This window comes from Oxyura jamaicensis, chromosome 5 (genome assembly GCF_011077185.1).
Source record: "Oxyura jamaicensis isolate SHBP4307 breed ruddy duck chromosome 5, BPBGC_Ojam_1.0, whole genome shotgun sequence".
In the NCBI taxonomy this organism is placed as follows: domain Eukaryota; kingdom Metazoa; phylum Chordata; class Aves; order Anseriformes; family Anatidae; genus Oxyura; species Oxyura jamaicensis.
The window spans coordinates 27,046,692-27,065,205 of NC_048897.1; the positions used below are offsets into that span (position 1 = coordinate 27,046,692).

At 54.6% G+C, this 18,514-nt stretch overlaps 1 protein-coding gene across 1 annotated transcript; it reads right to left on the minus strand.

Moving 5' to 3' along the window:
* Positions 1–40: 40 nt before the first annotated feature.
* On the minus strand, positions 41–15,606 carry IGF2 (insulin like growth factor 2). The gene is made up of 4 exons (XM_035328243.1): positions 15,052–15,606; positions 9,321–9,483; positions 3,103–3,269; positions 41–2,359 (listed from the first exon to the last, which is right to left on the minus strand). The coding sequence occupies exons 1-4, from the start codon at positions 15,151–15,153 to the stop codon at positions 2,117–2,119; spliced, it is 675 nt and encodes a 224-aa protein (XP_035184134.1). The 5' UTR covers positions 15,154–15,606; the 3' UTR covers positions 41–2,116.
* Between the last annotated feature and the right edge of the window lie 2,908 nt (positions 15,607–18,514).

The following is an 18,514-nucleotide window of genomic DNA, read 5'->3' on the forward strand; positions in this document are numbered from 1 at the left end:
CCCCCCCCTCCCCCCCCCTTTAATTTGGACCAATTTTCAGTCTTTTCCATATATATTTAATAAAATAAATAAAGGTTTTTACTTTGTCGTGTATTGCAGTGCCATTTTTTAAAACAAAGGCTTCATGGCTCAACATTGCAAGGTAATAACAAACAAAAGGATTATACATTAAAATCCTCCCCCTCTCGAGACTCCCTCTAGCCCTCCCCTCAAAACCACGAGATAGAATACAATTCAAGTAGTCTTTTTTTTTATGTTTTAAATGTATGGATATATAAGACAAAGCAAGTACAGAACTGGTTAACAGAGTGTCCCCATTTTATTAGCAAGTGAGAGTATATCACAGGGAGATGTAATTGATTCCCCCCTCTTTACGGTTCCTAGACAGATAATATATATTATTTTAAAAACCAACCTATTTTACAGCCCTCTGCCCACCTCTCCAACCCATCTGCTCGTCAAGTCCTGACCCTCAAAGCCAGAGAGTTGCCTCTCCCCCCTCCCGTGAACCGATCCCAGCCACCCGGCGGGCAGAGGCCACCACGCCGGGGGGGACACCTACCCCACGCTGGGGGGGTCCCCATCGGTCCCAGCTGCCATCCTCCGCAGCCCCGGCTCGTTGGGGCAAGGGGAGGAGGGCAGGGGGGTTCTGCGAGAAGGATGCAAAGGGCAAGAGGAAGAAAAGGAGATGGTGGGGCTGGCGCTTCGGCAGGGCCTCGGCTCGCGCAAGCAAGCCGCCAGGGTCGGGAGGATGGAGGAGCCGAGTTCCGCACGGAAGCAGGGCCTGGAGTTGTAACCTGGCAATACCTTCACCATTCAAAGCAGTTTGTCTCTAGAACAGTTCCCTTTTAGGCTAAATCGTTGTGTTGTGTTGTGTTTTGTTTTGTTTTTCTACAAAAAAAAAAAAAATAAAGGATGCGTGTAGATGTATTTCTGTGTGTGCGTGCATCTGTGTACATGAGTGACAGCCAACTAGCTCATATGGTCATGACCAAGCTATATTTCAGAAGAGAAAAGAAACACATTTATCACACTTTTCCTAAAACGAAAAGCTAAAATTTCAAGTTCAGTATTCGCTATCTTGTCCTTCCCTCCCCACCCTCCCTTGCTATTTCTGGTTTTTTTCCCTTCCAACTTACTTTAGCACCATAACACATTTTAAACATTACAATCCCTCTTCAGATACTACACAAAATGTCCCATAAAAATAGTGCTTTTTTGCCAAAAAAGTTATATAATATATTATATATATAAATCAACTAAATCCGTGGCAAATGTGCAATGCAGACGCCTCCTCCATTTAAAGTGAGCATCAGCTCACTTTTTTTTTTTTTTTCTCCCCTTTCCTTTTTCTTCTCTCTCTCTTTCTCTCTCTCTCTCTCTCCTCTTCCTCTCTTTCTCCCGTCAGCGATGATTTCAAAAAGGTGCAAGTCGATTTGGAATCTTGTAATTAAGCACACACACAAAAAATGCAGATGGGTCTCCTCGGAACTTCGTCTCAGTTACGTTTTCTTTTTAAAGGTGCAAAAGAAAGTTATAAAAATTAAGAAAGTTACCAATGAAAACAAAATAAAAGGGAAAAAAAAGTGGGGTGGGAATGAGGCAAAAAAGTTATATCCCTCAACATTTCTTCCCATTTGTTTTTGTTCTTCACTTTATTGTCAAGAAAGACATGGAATGGACTCCTCTTCTTGAGAAAAAATAAAAATTAAAAAAAAAAAAAAAAACTTCATATCCTTTTTCCCTCTTGCTCTTTCTTTTGTCTTCTGGTGTTGGCACCGGGGATGTCACGCAGTGCCCGGCAGCAAAAAAAGTTCAAGTGCCCAACTGTCCCTTTGCAAGTACAAGGCTTGAAAAATACTGGGTGCGCGGGGGAAACGAGACAGGCCTGGGAAACGAAACAACCCTCCCCCCCACCCCGAGAGGAGGACGCCGCGCGCAGCCGCCGCCGCCGCCATCCCCTCCTTGCTTGTGTCAGTTGTTTGGTGGGGGCCGGAGCGGCGTGATGGCGCCCCGCCGCCCCGCTCCTCGGCTCGGGGACGGAGGGGCTCGGGGGGGGGCCGGGTCTCGCCAGTCTCTCCCCAGGAGATCACAAATGGAGCCGGCCGGTCATGGTTCATTCCTGGGGGCCGGTGGCTTCGGGGGACGCTCGCGGCGCCGGGGGCCGCTGGCTGGGCAAGGAGATGAGGGGGCGATGGAGCGCCCTGGCTTCCTCGGCCGCTTGCAGCCCCTCGGCCTGCCACCGGTACCGGCGGGCGCGCAGGATGCCGGGAACCTCCCGCTGCAGCCGCTGGGAGCTCTTCTTCTGCCACACGTCGTACTTGGAGTACTTGGCGTGCGAGGGCTTCTGGAAGCTCTCCTGGAGAGGGGAAGAGCAACGTCAGCGTCAGCATGAGGAACATGGCCAACCCTGCCCATGAGCTCTGTCTGCCCCACCCCACGTTACTGATTTTATGGGGCCCACAGCACAAGAAGGACTCGGGCCTGGTAGAGTGGGTCTGGAGGAGGGCCATGAGAATGATCAGGGGCTGGAGAACCTCTCCTGTGAGGAAAGACTGAGAGCATTGGGGCTGTTCAGCCTGGAGAGGGCTCCAGGGGCTCCTTGCTGCAGCTTGTCAATATGTAATGAAGCTGGAGAAAGACTTTAGCATGGCCTATGGGGAGAGGAGAAGGGGCAATGATTTCAGACCAGAAAAGATTGGATATAAGGACGAATTTCTTCACAGCAAGGGTGGTGAGGAACTGGCACAGGTTGCCCGGAGGAACTGTGGATGCCCCATCCCTGGAGGTGTTCAAAGTTGGGTTGCATGGGGCTTTGGGCAATGTGATCTAGTGAAAGATGTCCCTGCCCATGGCTGAAGGGCTGGACTAGATGCTCCTCAGGGTTCCCTTCCAACACAAACCAACCTGTGATTAAAAGTTTGTTTTCTGCAAGTTATTTGCCTCCACCGTGGCCATAAACTCGTGAAGGCTCTATACGCTGCCTTGGCTGCAGAAGCAGCGGATCTTAGAGCCAGCAATTGTCCTCTCCCCTCCAAAACCTTCCTATCTTTTCCTCTCCTTTTTGTTTTAGAGATTTGCCAAACCCAGGGCCATCCCTACCTTGTTGAGTGCCGGGAGGCCCACGAGGGAGGTGGCAGAGAGGTCACGCTCAGACTTGACGGACTTGGCGCAGTAGGTTTCCAGCAGAGCCAGGTCGCAGCTCCGAAAGCAGCACTCTTCCACTATGCCGCGGTTGATCCTCCTGTTATTTCGTCCCACTGGCCTACCTGCAAGGGCAGAGGCCTCGGTGTTAGCTATCAATACAGACCAGACCTTGTCACCCTCTAGCCTCTGCCTTGGAGGCATCCCTCCAGCTGTGACCAGACTGGTGACCCCCACCAGCATGTCCACCAGCTCCATCACCCCCCAGTCGCTGCACCCACGCTTCCAAACCAGCAGCATTTTCCCCTAAAACAATCATCTCCTTCAACGCATGCCTGCAAAATGCCTGAGCTTCACATGAAGCCTTCCCCAGACAAATGCTCTCAATGCTGACTGGGCTCCCCGCGTGCACACGATGCTAATTAAGGGCACTTTCTATTGCTGTAATTTATTCCCTTCCTATTGCTCCTTAGCGAGCCCGGCGCGGACGGCAGTCCGGATGCAGACGCCGCACCGATTACCACGAACGTCTGCGATGTTGATCCTGGCAAGAGCGTTTTATTAGAAAGAAGCAGCGCGGCGCTGCGGCTGCCAGCCTCCCTCTGCCGTGTTGACGCTCGGGCAGGTGAAGCGAACCAACGCGGCTAAATTTTACCAGATGGGACAGCTCGGAGACAGCTGCAGAAAGAATACAGGCTCGCAACGGCACGCCAAGAATAGCTATTAAACTTAATCTTTTAATAATGGTTCCTCTCCCGTTTCTCCCTGCAGAAGGATGCAAAAGCCAGTGTCCAGCACGGCAACAACCGAGTGCATCTCACGCCGGTGTTTAATTACAGCCAAACCACTCCGGGGGGAAGGCTCACAACAGTTTTGCTTTGTGCCTCCCCCTCTTGAAATAGAGGAGTGGGGCAAATTTGGATTTCAGATGCAAAACAAATTTGCTCAGGAACTGCAACTTCCTAAATGTATAGTGGCCTCAAACTAGAGGGTTTTCTCTGTGTTTTCATGTACAGAGTGCTGAGGTGAGGGGCTCAGGTAGAGGGGAGCACAGCCCACTCAGAGGCAGAGCAGCACCTGTGAGGTTTGCAGATGGGATCCAGCCAGGGAGACATTGCTTTGGCCCCATGCATGACCCATGGTCCCCCCCACATGCTCCACATGAAGCAGGCACTCAAATATTTGTCCTGTTTAGATCTTATGGCCCTGGCTGATTTCTCCAACGGGTGTCCCACCTGGGTGCCCACCCAAAGTGCCCTGGGACAACATGCAAAGCCCAGCAGCTTTCTGCATATGCAATGCAGCCCCCCACATTGCAATGCAGCCATGCACATCCAACGCAGCCCCACGTGTACAAAGCAACCCCGCATACACAATGCAGGCACGGATGTGCAGTGCAGCACTGCGTGCACAACGCCGGCATACAAAATGCCATGACCCAACCTCAACACACACCCTGCAAAAGCAAAGCCCCTGGCAGCACAGCACCTGCTAGCTGTCAAACTCGCGCCGTTTGCGGTGAGGCCTCTGCTCAACGCTGGAGCATCACCACCACGCTCTGAGGTCACGAGAGCAAGCGCAGCATCGGGTGCACCGCGATGGGACAGCTGACTCATAACATGCAGCCCGCCTTCGGGAGGCAGCTCAAATGCTTCATTTTCCACATTCTTCCCCCTTGCATCACCCCCCTCCTATTTTTTTTTTTCTTTTTCTCTGGGAAAAAATCAGTGATGACCCTTAGTCAGCTATATGGGAAGGTGAGAAGGATAGCTCAGTCTCAGCCAAGGCTCAGTGAAGGGAGCCCTGCTGGGAGTTTGTTTTACTGTCTTTAAAATGCTCGTGGCCACAAGTATGCTGGATTGGGCTCTGCTTTTATAGGCAGATGGATGACTTGGTTGCCTGCTGCCATATAAGTGACCTTGGTGCAGGCAATCCAGGTGGTGATGCCCAAGGGAGAAGGGGGCCACGTGCATATATTATTTGTATGTATATGCAATTTATATATGCAATATATATTTAAGCACAAATACATATGGACCAGAGCATCTAAACCCGTGCAACCACCCCACCATAAAGGGTACTTTTTGGGAGAGCCAGCCCTCGGCTATCCATGCCCTTTGCTTTGCCCACCTTATGTACACATCCCCAGCCCTAAAGCACTGCCCTTCATGTGTTGCATAAAGTCCCTACATGCTGTTCCCCTTGCTTGCCGCCAGCATCGCAGCGAGGGGCTGGGGGGGGCAGATCTCCCATTACATAATTGTCCGAGCCCACAGCGCCAAATGCCATCCCCATCCTCTAGGGGAGAGCTGCTGCAGGGAAAACAACAAGAACAAAAGCTGGCAAATAACAAGCTGGGATTTAGCCCCAGAGAGCACCTGGAGATAACAACCAGGGGAAAAGATGCCAGGAAATTTCTAGTTAACAGCGATATGGCCACTGACCTGGATTAGGAAAAGGGGTTTGTTCCGTACCACGATTTACGCATGGACTAAAGGTTGATTTTCCTGGTGTTCACCCATCGGTGGCATCTCATTTTAACATCACCACCAAAGCCAGGGACATGGCAAAGCAGGAGGTGAAGCGCTTCTCCCACACTCCCCTTCCACTTCCCATTTCGGCGATTGCCACCTTCTCCCAGGGAAACATGCTTCCTCCAAGCCTTCCCGGGGGACTTGGGGAACAGCTATTCTCCCTTTTTCCCCAACCCGTGCTCCACCAAAAGCCTCTGCCGGCTGGTGCCAGGCGGCATCGCGCTATCCCGACGGCAATTGCCAGGCATCCCACCGGGGATTGCCGAGCATCCCGACAGCATTCCTGGTGCAGCCCAGGGGCGGTGGCCGTATACCTGCAGCTCAGAGGCGGTGGCACCCAGGGTGGGGACAGGAGGGTCCCTTCCCCAGCATCACTGCACCGAGGCGCCTCCCCACCCTCGGCTCCCCTCTCCTCCGGTCCATCAGGCGGCAAGCCGAGTGGAAGGGGACTTTGGGTGCAAACCGTCCCCGCGCCCCTGACGCAGGAATGTCAGGAGCAACAAGGGGGCCTTTGTGCAGCTACGTCCCCGTCCCAGTGCCCCCAGCCTGGCCCTCCCCCAGCCCCGGCACCGCGCTTTCCCCCCTGCTTTTTCCTAGTATTATTCGCAGGAGCAGCGGCACACAAGAATGTGCCCTGTCAGCACAAGCGGCCGCAAAGAGCTAAATTCTTATCAGCTGTTGGAAAGGAGGAAACAGGAGCTGTTGTTTACAGAGAAGTCGGACGCCTCTCCCCCCACAGCCCCTTCTCCCCTCCCCGCCGGCGGTGCATGACAGCAAATTCACCACCAGGGCTTCCTCTTGACCTTTTTCTTTTCTTTTCTTTTCTTTTTTTTTTTTTCCTTCCTTGAGGCCATGCCACGGGACAGCATCACCTTGCCAACACCTGTGTGCCAGCCCCAAAAGCCTTCAATCATGGAAGGGGATCACAGCAGAAAGAAGAGAGCAAGGGAGTGGCTGCAGCTGCAGGCTCCAGCCCCCGTTGGAGCCCCAGCTCTTGGTGGCATCACTGCCGCAGGTCTCAGGTGCACCACGGACATGCCAAGTGCTTGCCATGGGACCGGTGGCACTCATCCCCAAGGATGCGCCGTGCAAAGTCTTGTCCCTTTCACAGACAGGTCAGGTAAAGCAGTGTATCTCCAGACTGTTGCTACATCCCTCAAAAAAAGGAGTGGAAATAGTAAAAAGCCCAGTTGTGGGATGCCAAATAAAGCCAATGAAGTACCCAAGTTATGGCATTTGGGAGGCAGCTTCAACGTCCTCAGTCCCAAGCATCTGCCATCATAGTACCACCAAGGGCACCTCTCCATGCCAATGGACAGACAGACATCACGGTCATGGGGGTGCACCCTCCTGGGTCCAGGCTGCCTATGTCCCCACCATGAGGCACCGGGGGTGTGAAACACAGCTGACGTGCTGGAGCTGGATGCAAACTGCTGCAGCGCAGAGCAGGGAAGGCACACCTTAGCTAAAATCACCACCGCAGCAGAAAAACTCTGGTGGATTTTCATGCCATTTCCATTTTTTTTTCCCAAGATTACCAGGCGGCTGTTTGAAGCAAGCCCTTTCCAGCACGTGGGGTCACCCATATCTGTGGGATGAGGCCATCAAAGCCATCTACCTCCCATATGAACCATGCTGTTAGCAAGGGTTGCTCATCAGGCTGCACTTCTGTCACCAACAGCAGGCTGAGAAGTGCTCAGGACAATCCCAGGCCCAGTTTCAGGACATAAACCACAATCATGTAACAAAAGCATGCCCTATAGAGCCTATGCAGGGCCAATAGTGTTAGCCATGAGGATCTAGGAGTGAAGACTAATGTAGGCAGAAGAATTACTCTCTTTATTGGATCAACTGATGGAGTTAGAGGGAAGAAAGAGATGAACTGGGGATGCCCACACTCTCGTCAAGTAGAGCTGGTACCCAAATGTGTGTTCAGTGCTGACTGGCCAGAGGCTGAAGAGGTTAAAATATGGGACTGGTGGGGCTTCCTTCATCCCTTGGGACCTGAGCTCTCCAGAAATATTCAACCAGAAGGGAGAGGAGAGGTGAAAAATAAAAATAAAAAAGAGTGAGAAGCCTCTTGCAAGCACCAGACTGGCCACTTGGCACGAAGCTACTTGTCTGCCTTCAAAAGTGTTATTTGGACTGGGAGGCTGGGTTATTCGAGGTGAAAGGAGGTCAATTTGTCTGTAAAACAAAAGCCCCATTCCATTTCATCCCCAGAGAGGGGGAGGAGGGAAGAGAGACATGGGGAGGGAGACGGATGCTCCTCTATACAGAGAGGGAGAGGAAGAGGTGTGAGAGCATGAGAGGAACTTGCCAGAGATGGAAGGGAGAAACCCGCGTCCCTTGCCCCAGCTGAGCTCTGGTGTAGGCTCAGTGGTTTGAGAAAATGTGGAGGGCGAGATGAGAGGAAGGGTAGTTATGGTGCAGACCCCCCAGATGGGGTCCCCAAAAGCATTGCCACCTGCCCAAAAGCATCTCGTAGGGGACCTGGCTAGTGGCAAAGGCACCTGCAGTGCCACCACCCTTGGGACATCACAAGGGCTGAGCCCTGGTGGCAGCTGGACCTGGCAGCCCTCTGCCCAGCCTCTGGATGGGGCGGACCTCAGCCGGGCTCAGCCCAGCCAGGTTGGGCACTGGCACCCAGCATCTTCTCCTAACCGTGCAGCACCCCTTTCCCTGCAAAGGCCAGACTGGGAGGAGAGGGAGGGTGGCTCTCAGCACCACTGTTCCAAAAAACAACTCGCCGCATTACTCAAGAGTGACCTTGCACATCGCTTTCACTCATTTTACCCCAACCAGAGCAGAGACAAGACTGCCAAGCACACAGTGCCCCGTGCAGCTGCTACCTGCATCCTTTCCCTGCTGCTTGCCTTCACATTTCTCCTGTAGTTTGTTACAGGGTTCAGTCCCCAGCAGGCTGCAGGACTTGTGGTCTTCACTCTCAGGGCCATTATAATGCCACTGTCAGGCTGAAGGCACCCTCCCCTGCTCACGTACCGCCGAGCATCCATCACTACTGCCTTACTCTTCCTCCTCCCCGCTCACCAGCTGAGCTCTTGTGCTGCCCATGTGAATGGTCCAGACCCCCAAAACACCACGAAGGAAAGCGTGCTCCAGGCAACTGGCCTCAAAGTCCCTGCATTCTGCAGATGACAGCAACACCGTGGTTTTTGGCACTAGCTGTGCTGGAAAGGGGTGAGCCATCACTGTCATTGATGGGTAGCCAGGAGGCCACCAGGAGTATTTGGGGAGCAACCAGAAGCTGTGGATACAACCTGCCTGGCTTTTAAAAGAATCCAGAGCCCAAGCTCAGCAGAAGCCTTCGTTATTTTGATGACTTGCTTGCATCACCAGCGAACCAACCACCTATCGCTGCTCCCCAGCGATATCTGACTTCAGCACCCCACTTCCCCATGGGACTGAGTCCCCCAAAACAGTGCTCAGCATCACCTGAGCTTGTCGCTTGTCTCACTCCTCTCCTTGCCATGCACAATGCCATTAGGAAAAGCAGCAGGGTGGAGAACCCATCCTTTCCATCCCACCCCACTTCCCCCAGCACATTCTGCACCTGGCGTGGATGTCCCAGCACCGCGCAGCGCGGGGACCAAGCACCCCGCTTGAGCACGTGGCACTTACTGAAGTAGAAGCCCCTGTCCCCGCAGACGAACTGCAGCGTGTCCACCAGCTCCCCGCCGCAGAGGGTCTCCGCCGTGCCGTACGCCGCAGCCGAATCCAACGCGTAGGCCAGGAAGGCCAGCAGCAGCAGCAGCAGACGCCGGGCCGCGCACATCCTCTGCACCTGGGGATGGAGGCACAGTGTTAGCACAGCGCCAGAGACCCCCCTCTGCCACCACCACCACCCCCATTATTTATTTCTCTTCCCTTATAAATGGGAAATCATTCAAGTGATTGTCAGGAGGTGGCTTGTTTTTGCTTTCGATGAAAGCTTTCTGTGTCCTACCCGAACGTGCGCTTCCCCAAAGCCAGAGAGAATGAACTTTCCGCCCGCTTTTGAGGAAAGCTGGCTTCTGCCGGGGAGTAGTGGCCTTCGCCCCAGGCATCCAAGAGGCACTGCTCAGGCAATCAGGGGGCTGATTGCACAATCCATGTTTGCCCGGGAGGGCCAGGACCAGAAAGACATCCCTCAGGAGCACAGCAGTCCCCAGGGAGATGCAGCTGGGGACCACGGGGGTATCAGAGCGGGGATGCTGTTGCCCCACTGGGTGATGTAACATCCCTGTGTCATCCCTCAGCAACGAGCATCGCTGCATGGCTACAAGCAACGGTGGTGACCAAGAGCTCAGCTCAAAATGAAGGGGGGAGTTGTGTCAAAACAGCAGCCCCCGTGGGCAAGTGCTAAATCTCCAGCAGAGCAGCCCCCCTTCCCGCTAACGCTCAGCCGAGGCACTGGGTTTCACCTCCAGCTTTCATCACCATAGCATCTGAGCAACTCGAGAATAATATCAGTTAATGAATATTACCTCACCCCCGCGGGATGCTCGGAGATGGAGCCAAAGCCCGGTATAGATTAAATGACTCGCCCAAGGTCACAGGGGAAGTCTGCAGCACAGCTAGGAAATTAGCCCAGGTCCCCGCGGGCCCCACTACGGTCCTGCCAGCAACAAAGCCACCCTTATCACCAATTTCTACGGGCACTGTGCGCCAGTAGTGCTGGAAAGCTGCCGTGCTCATGAGTTGTGAGCTCTTCCAAGCGGCAGTGATCATCACCACAGCATCACCTGTGCTGCTTGAGGCACGGCAGCATCATGCTATAGATGCACTATCTGGTGCTGGGAAGATCTGATATGGTCTGAAGGGGAAAAAAAATCTCCTTTACAAAGCACTGGCTACTGCAAAAGCTGAGCTGCAGGTGCAAGCCTTGCCTGCCTCCAGGTGCAAGCTCTTTTAGGGTACCCAAGCCCAAAACACGGAGTGGGAAACCCTCCTGAAGCCATGTGGGCCATGAGGATGAGGATGGTCCAAATGCTGTCACCCCTCTGAAGACACCCAGTGCAACCCTGTAAATTCTTCCCTCCTGATTCAACCATCAGGTACCCAACACTCTGCATGTGGCTTAATCCCATGGCTTAATCCCTGCCCAGCATCGCATGTTGAAGCCCTCGAAGCCTTCGTTTGTACTGCAGAGCCTCCCTCATGCAACAGGTAACAGGAACGATGTGGTGACAGTGTTTTCCTAAAGGACTTGGAGAGATGCTATGCCCACCAGAGTTTCATCCTTGTAAAACAGGGCTGAATTTGTCATACTGACTGCCACCCCCAGGCACGTGCATGGGGAGAGGCCAAACATCTCAGGGTGCAGTTTGAACCAGGGCAGAAAACAAGGAAAAATTATAAAATCATCTCCTGTGCAGGTGCAAGGCTCCTTCTCCTTCCCTTTTCCACACCAGCACGTGTGGGACCAGAAAACTGCCCTGGGTGGGTGGAGATGCTCCCTCACCATGGGACTGCTATGTGAAGGATGCTCCGTGCACTTGGGGAACCCCGAGCACCTCTCCGCCGCCCAGTGACGGCCAGGTCACTGGTGGTGGCACGCCAACAGAGAAGGTCCCCTTGGATCAGCACCAGAGTGATGGGAGGGAGCCTGAAGGCAGGTCTGCAGCGGAACGTAGCCGCCCTCCTGCGCGAGGCTGCCTGGAGGAATTTTTAAGGATTTGCTGCATGATCAGCTGGAGAGGCGATTTCTGTCCAGCTGCTGGGGATTCGGAGGCCAAGAGGCCACAATGTGCTAAAAAGGCCTGGTTGCCAAATCTCAGAGGAAGGCTCAGGCATCCCTTGCATCCAGGCTTGTGCGGAGCCAACCAAACCACGGTGCCTCTCTTGGGCAACATCTCCCAAAAAACGGATACTGAACCTCCTGTCTGACCTAATTCCTCCTTCAGTCTGGCCTTCATTACAATATAATATGAACAGAACAACGTAGGAGGGAATTGACAGATGGCCCAGTCTGCAAAATTTGGATTTGGACAGAAAAAAATAAATAAATTACAAATCTCGCTCTTTGCGGAGCAGTGCAGCGTCTAAAAGGGCAAGAAAGTTGTCAGCCCAAATGAGTGCTGTGTGCTGGGGGGGTGTGGGGGGGGAATCCACATTTTTGCAGCCCAGCCTCCATCACCTCGCCAAAAAATCAGGCAGATTGGTGTATTGCTGCTGCAGGAGATGCCCAGTGCTCGTGCGGCAAGCAGCACCCACTCCCAGAGAGAGCATCCTCGTCCCAGCACCGGGGCTGGAGCCAAGGAATCCCTTGCATCCCGAAATCCGTGCACCCATGTGCATGGGGAGCACACAGACGTTGCCAACAACTGTGAGACGGAGCGTATTGCTGTGTTATTCCTCCTGAGAGCAGAGAGGGATGCGCAGACAGCCCTTGGCAGGCGCCTTTGGCAGCCAAAATCCCCCCTGGGTGGAGGAGCTGGGGGGAGGCACCCAATGATACCTGATGGAGAGAAGCCGCCGCGTGCCGTATCTCTGTCGGGGGCACCCTGCATCCCTCCTGCCACCCCGGCCACGTGTTCCCTTCCCAAATCCTTAGCCCTGGAGGCTCCTGGCTGCAGAAGAGCCTCCACTTTTGTCAGGATGCGACCTCGGACCCTCGTCTGAGAGGAAGCAGGCTTCCAAATGCAAAACTTTTGACCATCAAGGTGGATAAAATCCACCTGGGACCAGGGGTTTTGCTGCTCAGCTCAGATCCCCAGGTTTGACAGCAATAAAAATAAAAAAAAAAAACCTCCCGATTCTTGGCACCTGGCTCACATGACACTTATATGGCTGAGGTTGGCAGTGCCGCTTCTATTTTTAGCCCTCGCTTTTTTGTCTTCGCCGCTCATCCCCATCAGCAGCCCCGCGCCGGGGGTCACCTTTCCTCCCTCCTGTCCCGCAGCGCTGCGGTGAGGGATCCCGGAGCTGCGGAAAAACCAAGCTCGGAAAGGTGAATGGGGTATTCAGTCCCATTTACTCACCCCACCGGGGAGTATTGCACAAATTTTGGTAGGCGGCCCAGAAACAGTTGATTTACGGCAGAAAAAAAAAAAAAAAAAAAAAAAAAAAAAAAAAGGAAATGCAATCTTGCTTAACTCTTCTAAAGACAGCTGGCAGGACCCAGGGAAGGGATTTAAGTCCGATTTAGTAGCTTCACTTAACTTCTTTCTTTATTGTTCCTCTCGCCTTTCTGCCTCCATGGCTGAAACCTGGAGCATAGCAGGGAAAGTTAACAGCAAGTTAAGCTGTTAAATCAGAAATTGTGGTGACTGGAGTTTACTGACAAGTGATATTCCCACAACACATTCAGCTTGCTTTATGTCTTGGCAGAGCCGCGTTAACCCTGCTGGCGCCAGGCTATGGCCCCAGCGCAGATTTCCTCCCCCGGTGCCCCCCTGAACCCCTCCTTTTGCATCTCTTCGCCCCCTTGGACACAGCAGCCTTGAAAAGTGAAGCCAGCCCAAAAACGGAGCCAAGAGGTCAGTCCCAGGACACGAGCGGGAGAGGGTGGGCCACTTCCAATGCTCGTATGCAATTCTGGAAGCGCACCAGCTCCTCCGTCCCTCTAAAAATAAGACCTCACCTGCTGTGTTTGCTTTATTTAAAAAAAAAAAAAAAAAAGAAAAAGAAAAGACGTACAGAAGTGCTTTGCTCTGCAAGGCAAGTAGGGCTCGCTCCAAAGCCTATAGGAATCAATGGCGAGACACGCACCGACACCTCCGGGTTGCTTGGTCAAAGCAGCAGCCCTGCAGGCAGGCTGCAAAAAGGATCACCTGTCAGGAGCAGCGCCGGGACACACACGCAGACGCATTTTGGCTCTCCGGTTTCATGCGGCGGTGGGAGGGGACCTGCGGTGTCAAATCTTTTATCCCTTAATGAATTTTCACAGGAGCTGGGATAGCCCCTTTGAAAGGCTGAGTGAACTCGTGTGGGTGTCGACAACGTGGAGCAAGATTTACAGCTCTGACCCGCTCACCCCCACCGAAATTGTCAAGTTGGGTCCAAAACAGTTCAGCGGAGCTCAAATCGGGAGTGTCAGTCAGTTTTATTCCTCCAGATGTCCTTAGCACAAAGTCACCCCTACAGAACCCACGACCCAGGCTCCTCAATTCCACTGTAAATCAAGCCAGGAGGAGGAGGAATAAACCCAATGCGCTGAACGCTGCTAAGCGAAAGAAGCCACACACACACAACCTGACAATAAATAAAAACAAAGAAAACCGGGCCCTCCCAAGCACACCCCGGCATTGGGAAGAAAACTGCAGGCTTCACATAGGAAGCCTGGACCTGAGGGTTAAAGCAGAGCTTTTCCCAAGGTGTCTGCTTGAAACATCCCCCACCAACCTGATTTTCACATGGGGTGGCCCCGCGGTGCTGGAGCGAGCCCCGGCATGCCAGAAGCACTGCCGAGGCACCGCTGGCTGGAGGTAAGGCAGCCACATCTGCTGGTACAGTTACGCTAAGTCTGAGTTTCCTCATGTGCCCCAATTCCCCACTGCTCAACAGAGTGCTAAAACCCTTCCAAGTTGCTCTCTTAAAACAATTACTGTAGGGAAAAGCAATTGGGAAGGAAGCAAGAAAAAAAAAATCACACAAAGTCGAAGGCTCGGTGCCAACCATTAACTCTCACTCCATTTTGGCTTCGCTCTCTTGTTTTTCCCTCTCTGTATTTTTATCCCTCCGGGACCCAACACGCCGCGGTGTTTTTTCGGATGAGAGCCCAGCAGCTCCGCGCTGCTCTCCGCCGGGTCCCCGCTCCCAAAGCCCGGGCGCGGAGCGCAGCGCGCCGGGCAGCCAGGGGCCGCCGTGACCTCGCATAGCCCCGGCCCCCCCCCCCGGGCCCCCCCCCCCCCCCCGCCCAACCCGGGACCGCCCCACGCCCCCTCCACGCCGCTCCCCCCCGGCCCCGCCGCCCTCTCCGCGTCCTCTCCGCGCACGCCCCGCGCAAGGGGCGCGCAGGAGCCGCGCAGGGGGATGTGGGCAGCGCTGCGCGCCCCCCACCCACGCAAAAATAATAATAATAATATATATTTATTGCAAATGAAAAATAATTATTAAAAAAAAAGTGCAGAAAAACGCCCTTCGCCAAAAGGAGCGCGGGTACCCTGGGGGTGCCCGGGGGGTCCCCGCACAGCACCGCACCCCCCGCAGCGCACAGCCCGCAAGTTGTCCGCGGGCAGCCCGGGCTGGGCCGGCTCTCGGGGTCCCTCTAGTGACACGCGTGGGGAGGGCGGGCAGCGGAGCCGGCACGGCTCGGCTCGGCGCGGCGCGGCACAAGCATCCCGCGGCACAAGCATCGCGCGGCGTGGCACGGCTGGGCGCGGCGTGGCACGGCTCGGCACGGCTCGGAGCGGCTCGGAGCGGCGCTTACCTTGGCGCTGCCGCTGCTACTCTCAACTTCTGGCGGCGGCGGGCCGGGGAGGAAGGCAGGCTGCCGGCAGCGCTCATCCGTGTGTGCCCCGGCGCTTGCCATGCTGCTGTCCGGCCCTGGCAGCGATCGCGGCTTTGGCTCGCCTTCCCCGCGCCCTGGCTTGCTCTCCTCGCTTTGCCTTTTTGGTATGTCAAGTCCCTGCTTGAATTTGTCTGGAGGATGTTATTTTGTTACGATTAGGTATTTTGTTATTCTAGAGAGCGAGCGAGCGCTTTCTTTCCTTCTCCTCTCTATTTTTTCCTTTTTTTCCTTTTTTTTCTTTTCTTTTTCCTTTTTTTTCTTTTGTTATTTTTTCTCCTTGTTCCCCCTTTTTTTTTTTTTGCCTTTTTTTTCCTCCTCCTCTTTCTCTCCTCCTGCTTTGGCTGCCCCTTGGGTGGCTCTCACTTTTTGTTGTGGTGGTGTTTACTGACTGCGTCCCCCTGGCCGGGGCGGAGGGGCCGGCTGCCTGGCTGCCCGCTGCTCCCGGCTGGCTGCCCCACGAGCGAGGAGACAGGCAAGGCGCTCCGGCTGCCCCCCTTTTATACCCCCCCAATGGGCATGCTCTGACTTCCCCAGCGAACACCAGCCCGGCCACGCAGCCAATAATGTTGCAGAGCGATCCCTCCCTCTTTCTCCCTCCCTTCTTCGTAACCCTGCGAAGTCCAGCTCGGGGAGCGACGGGAAGTTCCAGCCGCAGGCTTTCCCCGCCCGGGAGGGGGCTTTAGCCCACCCCGGCCGGCCCCCGGCCTGGGGGGGTCCGGAGGCTGCGCGCATCCTCCGCCTCGCCCCGCAGGTGAGGGGAGGAGATGGGGGCCTGCGCAGCCAGCCCCTGCCCGAGGTGCTGGGGCACCCCCTGCGCGCCCCTCCTGTCCTCCAGAGAGCCGAAAATCCCGGGGGGGGGGCGCGCGGGGAGGCAGAGGGAGCAGCAGGATTTGCAGCGCCAGCCCTGCTTTTGGGTCTCACTCCAGGTGCGCACAGGGCGCAGATGGCCATGCCACCCCTCCCACCCTGCGCCAGACCCCAAAACCTCTCCTGAGGGCTCCCCACTGAAGGTGCAGACATGTGGGGGTGCTGGCAGCACGGTCACCCCCGGGCTCAAGCCGTGGCCATGCCCTGTGTTACACTACCCCCGCATCATCAGATGGGAGTCCCCTGCTCTGCCCGTGCGCATCCCTGGAGACAACATGGGTGGTACCGCTCCATGGGGCACAGGCAATGGGGTTTTGCACCCCAAAGGGCACCTCCTGAAATCGGTGGCTGCTTGCTGGGCTGCCCCTGCTCCATTCGAGCTTGTGCAAGCTGTTGCCTTTAAGCCAAGGGGACTTTTCCCAGGCATCACCGTGAAGCAGTGCGCGATCCAAACGCGCGCCCGTTGCGATCGCCGCTCCGCTGGTGCTGCATGGCAGTCACGCCGTGCTGCGCCCAGCAAAACTCCCCTTCTCCCCAAAACCTGCCCTGCTGGGGAAGCGACTGCCTCAGAGGTGGGCTGTAAGGACCCTCCTTGCTTTCCACCAGCAGCAAAGGCAGCACCGGAGTGCCCTCATCCTCGCCGCTGCCCGGATGGGCGTCCGCTTGCAGGGATGCACAGCTCAAGTTGCACTGCAACGCATGCACCCGCCGTGGTGCCGAGAGGGGCAGAGCTGCCCAAAATCGCACCGCAGGTTGTTGCATCTCAAGTGATGTTGGCGTGGTAGGGCAAGGGCTTAGCAGCCCTCACACTGACGTGAACTAAGGAAACTCTTTTTTAAAGTTTTTTTTCAAGTTTGCACTTGTTTCTTTCAAGAATGGGGTCTTGGTGCCTCTCTGGACGTCTGGAATTGCCATAAACGTGCCAAAGAAAATGTGAGGTGTGAGTAGGACTGGTTCTTTCCTACTGGGCTTTGGAGGTCCTGCCCTGCCCAGTATCCTGCTTGTCTCTGGGCTGTCCCCTGGGCTGTGTCGCTGCATACCACACCCAGCAGGCGACCTGGGGTTGGGGCAGTGAGCGCCGGCACTCATTGGTGGAGGGATGTGATGCTGAGAAAGCATCGGTGTGCCCATCGTACTCGAACGTAGGCATCAAATCTCAGCTCCTACATCCATAGCTAAGTATGTAAAGTGGCCTGGCTGTCAAAGAGAGTGAGCATTTGAGGAGCCCCACTGGCACACCCCAGAGCTCCAGGCTTCTCCATGGAGAGGCATCTCCATTGGCTTTAGGAGTTTCTCCAAGATGCCCAGCTTAGAAAATCCATACCATGGGGTCTCGCCTTCTGTCCAGCATGAACTGCTCATCAGAGCTGGTCTCCTTAAGGACCATCAAGCACCTCTGCCCACTGCAAGCAGAATCCCGTCAAAGGAAAGGACCCAGTGAGCAGGGGGGTGAGCAGGGCTGTAAGCAGGCTGCGGGTAATAGCTGGAGGAGCTCCCTTCCCTTCCCCCAGCTCAGCGCAAGGACCTCCTGAGAAGAGACAAAAGAAAGCTTGGAGGGGGTTAATCTCCCTGAGAAAAACAAGTGATTTTCCAGTAAACAACTGCAATAGCAAACAATGGGGGTGAAAAATAGCGATCATAAAAAAGTCTGCTCTGAGGAAGAGGCGACCCAATAAGAGAGGTGTCCCTCTGGCTGGGGGAAAAAACAAGCCAGCATTTTGGTGCAGCTTCGGCGACAGCAGCAAAATACACCCCACAAGTTGCCAAGTTGGGTCTACTTGTGCTTGTGCCTTTTGATCTTTTAATTGCTTCTTAGTTATCCTTCAGTGCAAATAAATAGTGCATTGTGTCAAGAAAGAGGAGGGGGGCGGGGTAGGGAAGAAAGAGACACAAAAGAAAGAGCTGTCGCCCAGAAGAGAAAAGGAACAGGTTCTTTCCCCGCACCTTTAAAGGAGTGAATATATCTGTATTTGGGGGGGCGAAGGGGGAGAAGGGGATAGGATTAGAAATCAAAGCGAAATTGGAGAGAAGCGCATTAAGCCTCGGGCATCCTTACAGTAGGAAGAAAGGAGGGAGGTGGTAAAACCCTCTGGGAGTTTATTCCGTGAGTTATGAGAGGATCCACGAGTGTAATATTGTTAAAGGTCAGCCTAAACCTAATTTAAACTAGGGCTGTGTGACCTCCGCCCTTCATTTAATACAGTCATAAGGAACATTGCACTGCAGATAGCTGGAACAATAGCTGCCTCCACCCCAAACTCCAGCCCCTGGCATCGCCTGCAACGAGGGCCTGCAATGGAGAGCTGGAGGAGGACCTGGAGAGCCTAGGGCATGGCTGAACCTGAGGCTGGGGAGGCAGAAAGAGAGGGAGAGGATGGCTGCTGTAGCAAAGGGGCTCGGAGCAGCTCGGCTTGCAGCCCAGCACCCCAGGAAGCATCATGGCTTGGGAACAGGACAGGGCTGCACCAACTCAATGCCTGAATCTCTTGGGATGCCCAGGGGATGCCCAGGGCTC

What these genes read in the sequence shown, in the direction of transcription:
- IGF2 (XM_035328243.1), bottom strand. Translation starts at nt 15,153, where the DNA reads ATGGCAAGCGCCGGGGCACACACGGATGAGCGCTGCCGGCAGCCTGCC. An exon ending in GGACAGGGGCTTCTACTTCA is followed by an intron (nt 3,270 to 9,320) that starts GTAAGTGCCACG and finishes CTGCCCTTGCAG; the next exon opens with GTAGGCCAGTGGGACGAAAT. An exon ending in GCCTCCCGGCACTCAACAAG is followed by an intron (nt 2,360 to 3,102) that starts GTAGGGATGGCC and finishes TCCCCTCTCCAG; the next exon opens with GAGAGCTTCCAGAAGCCCTC.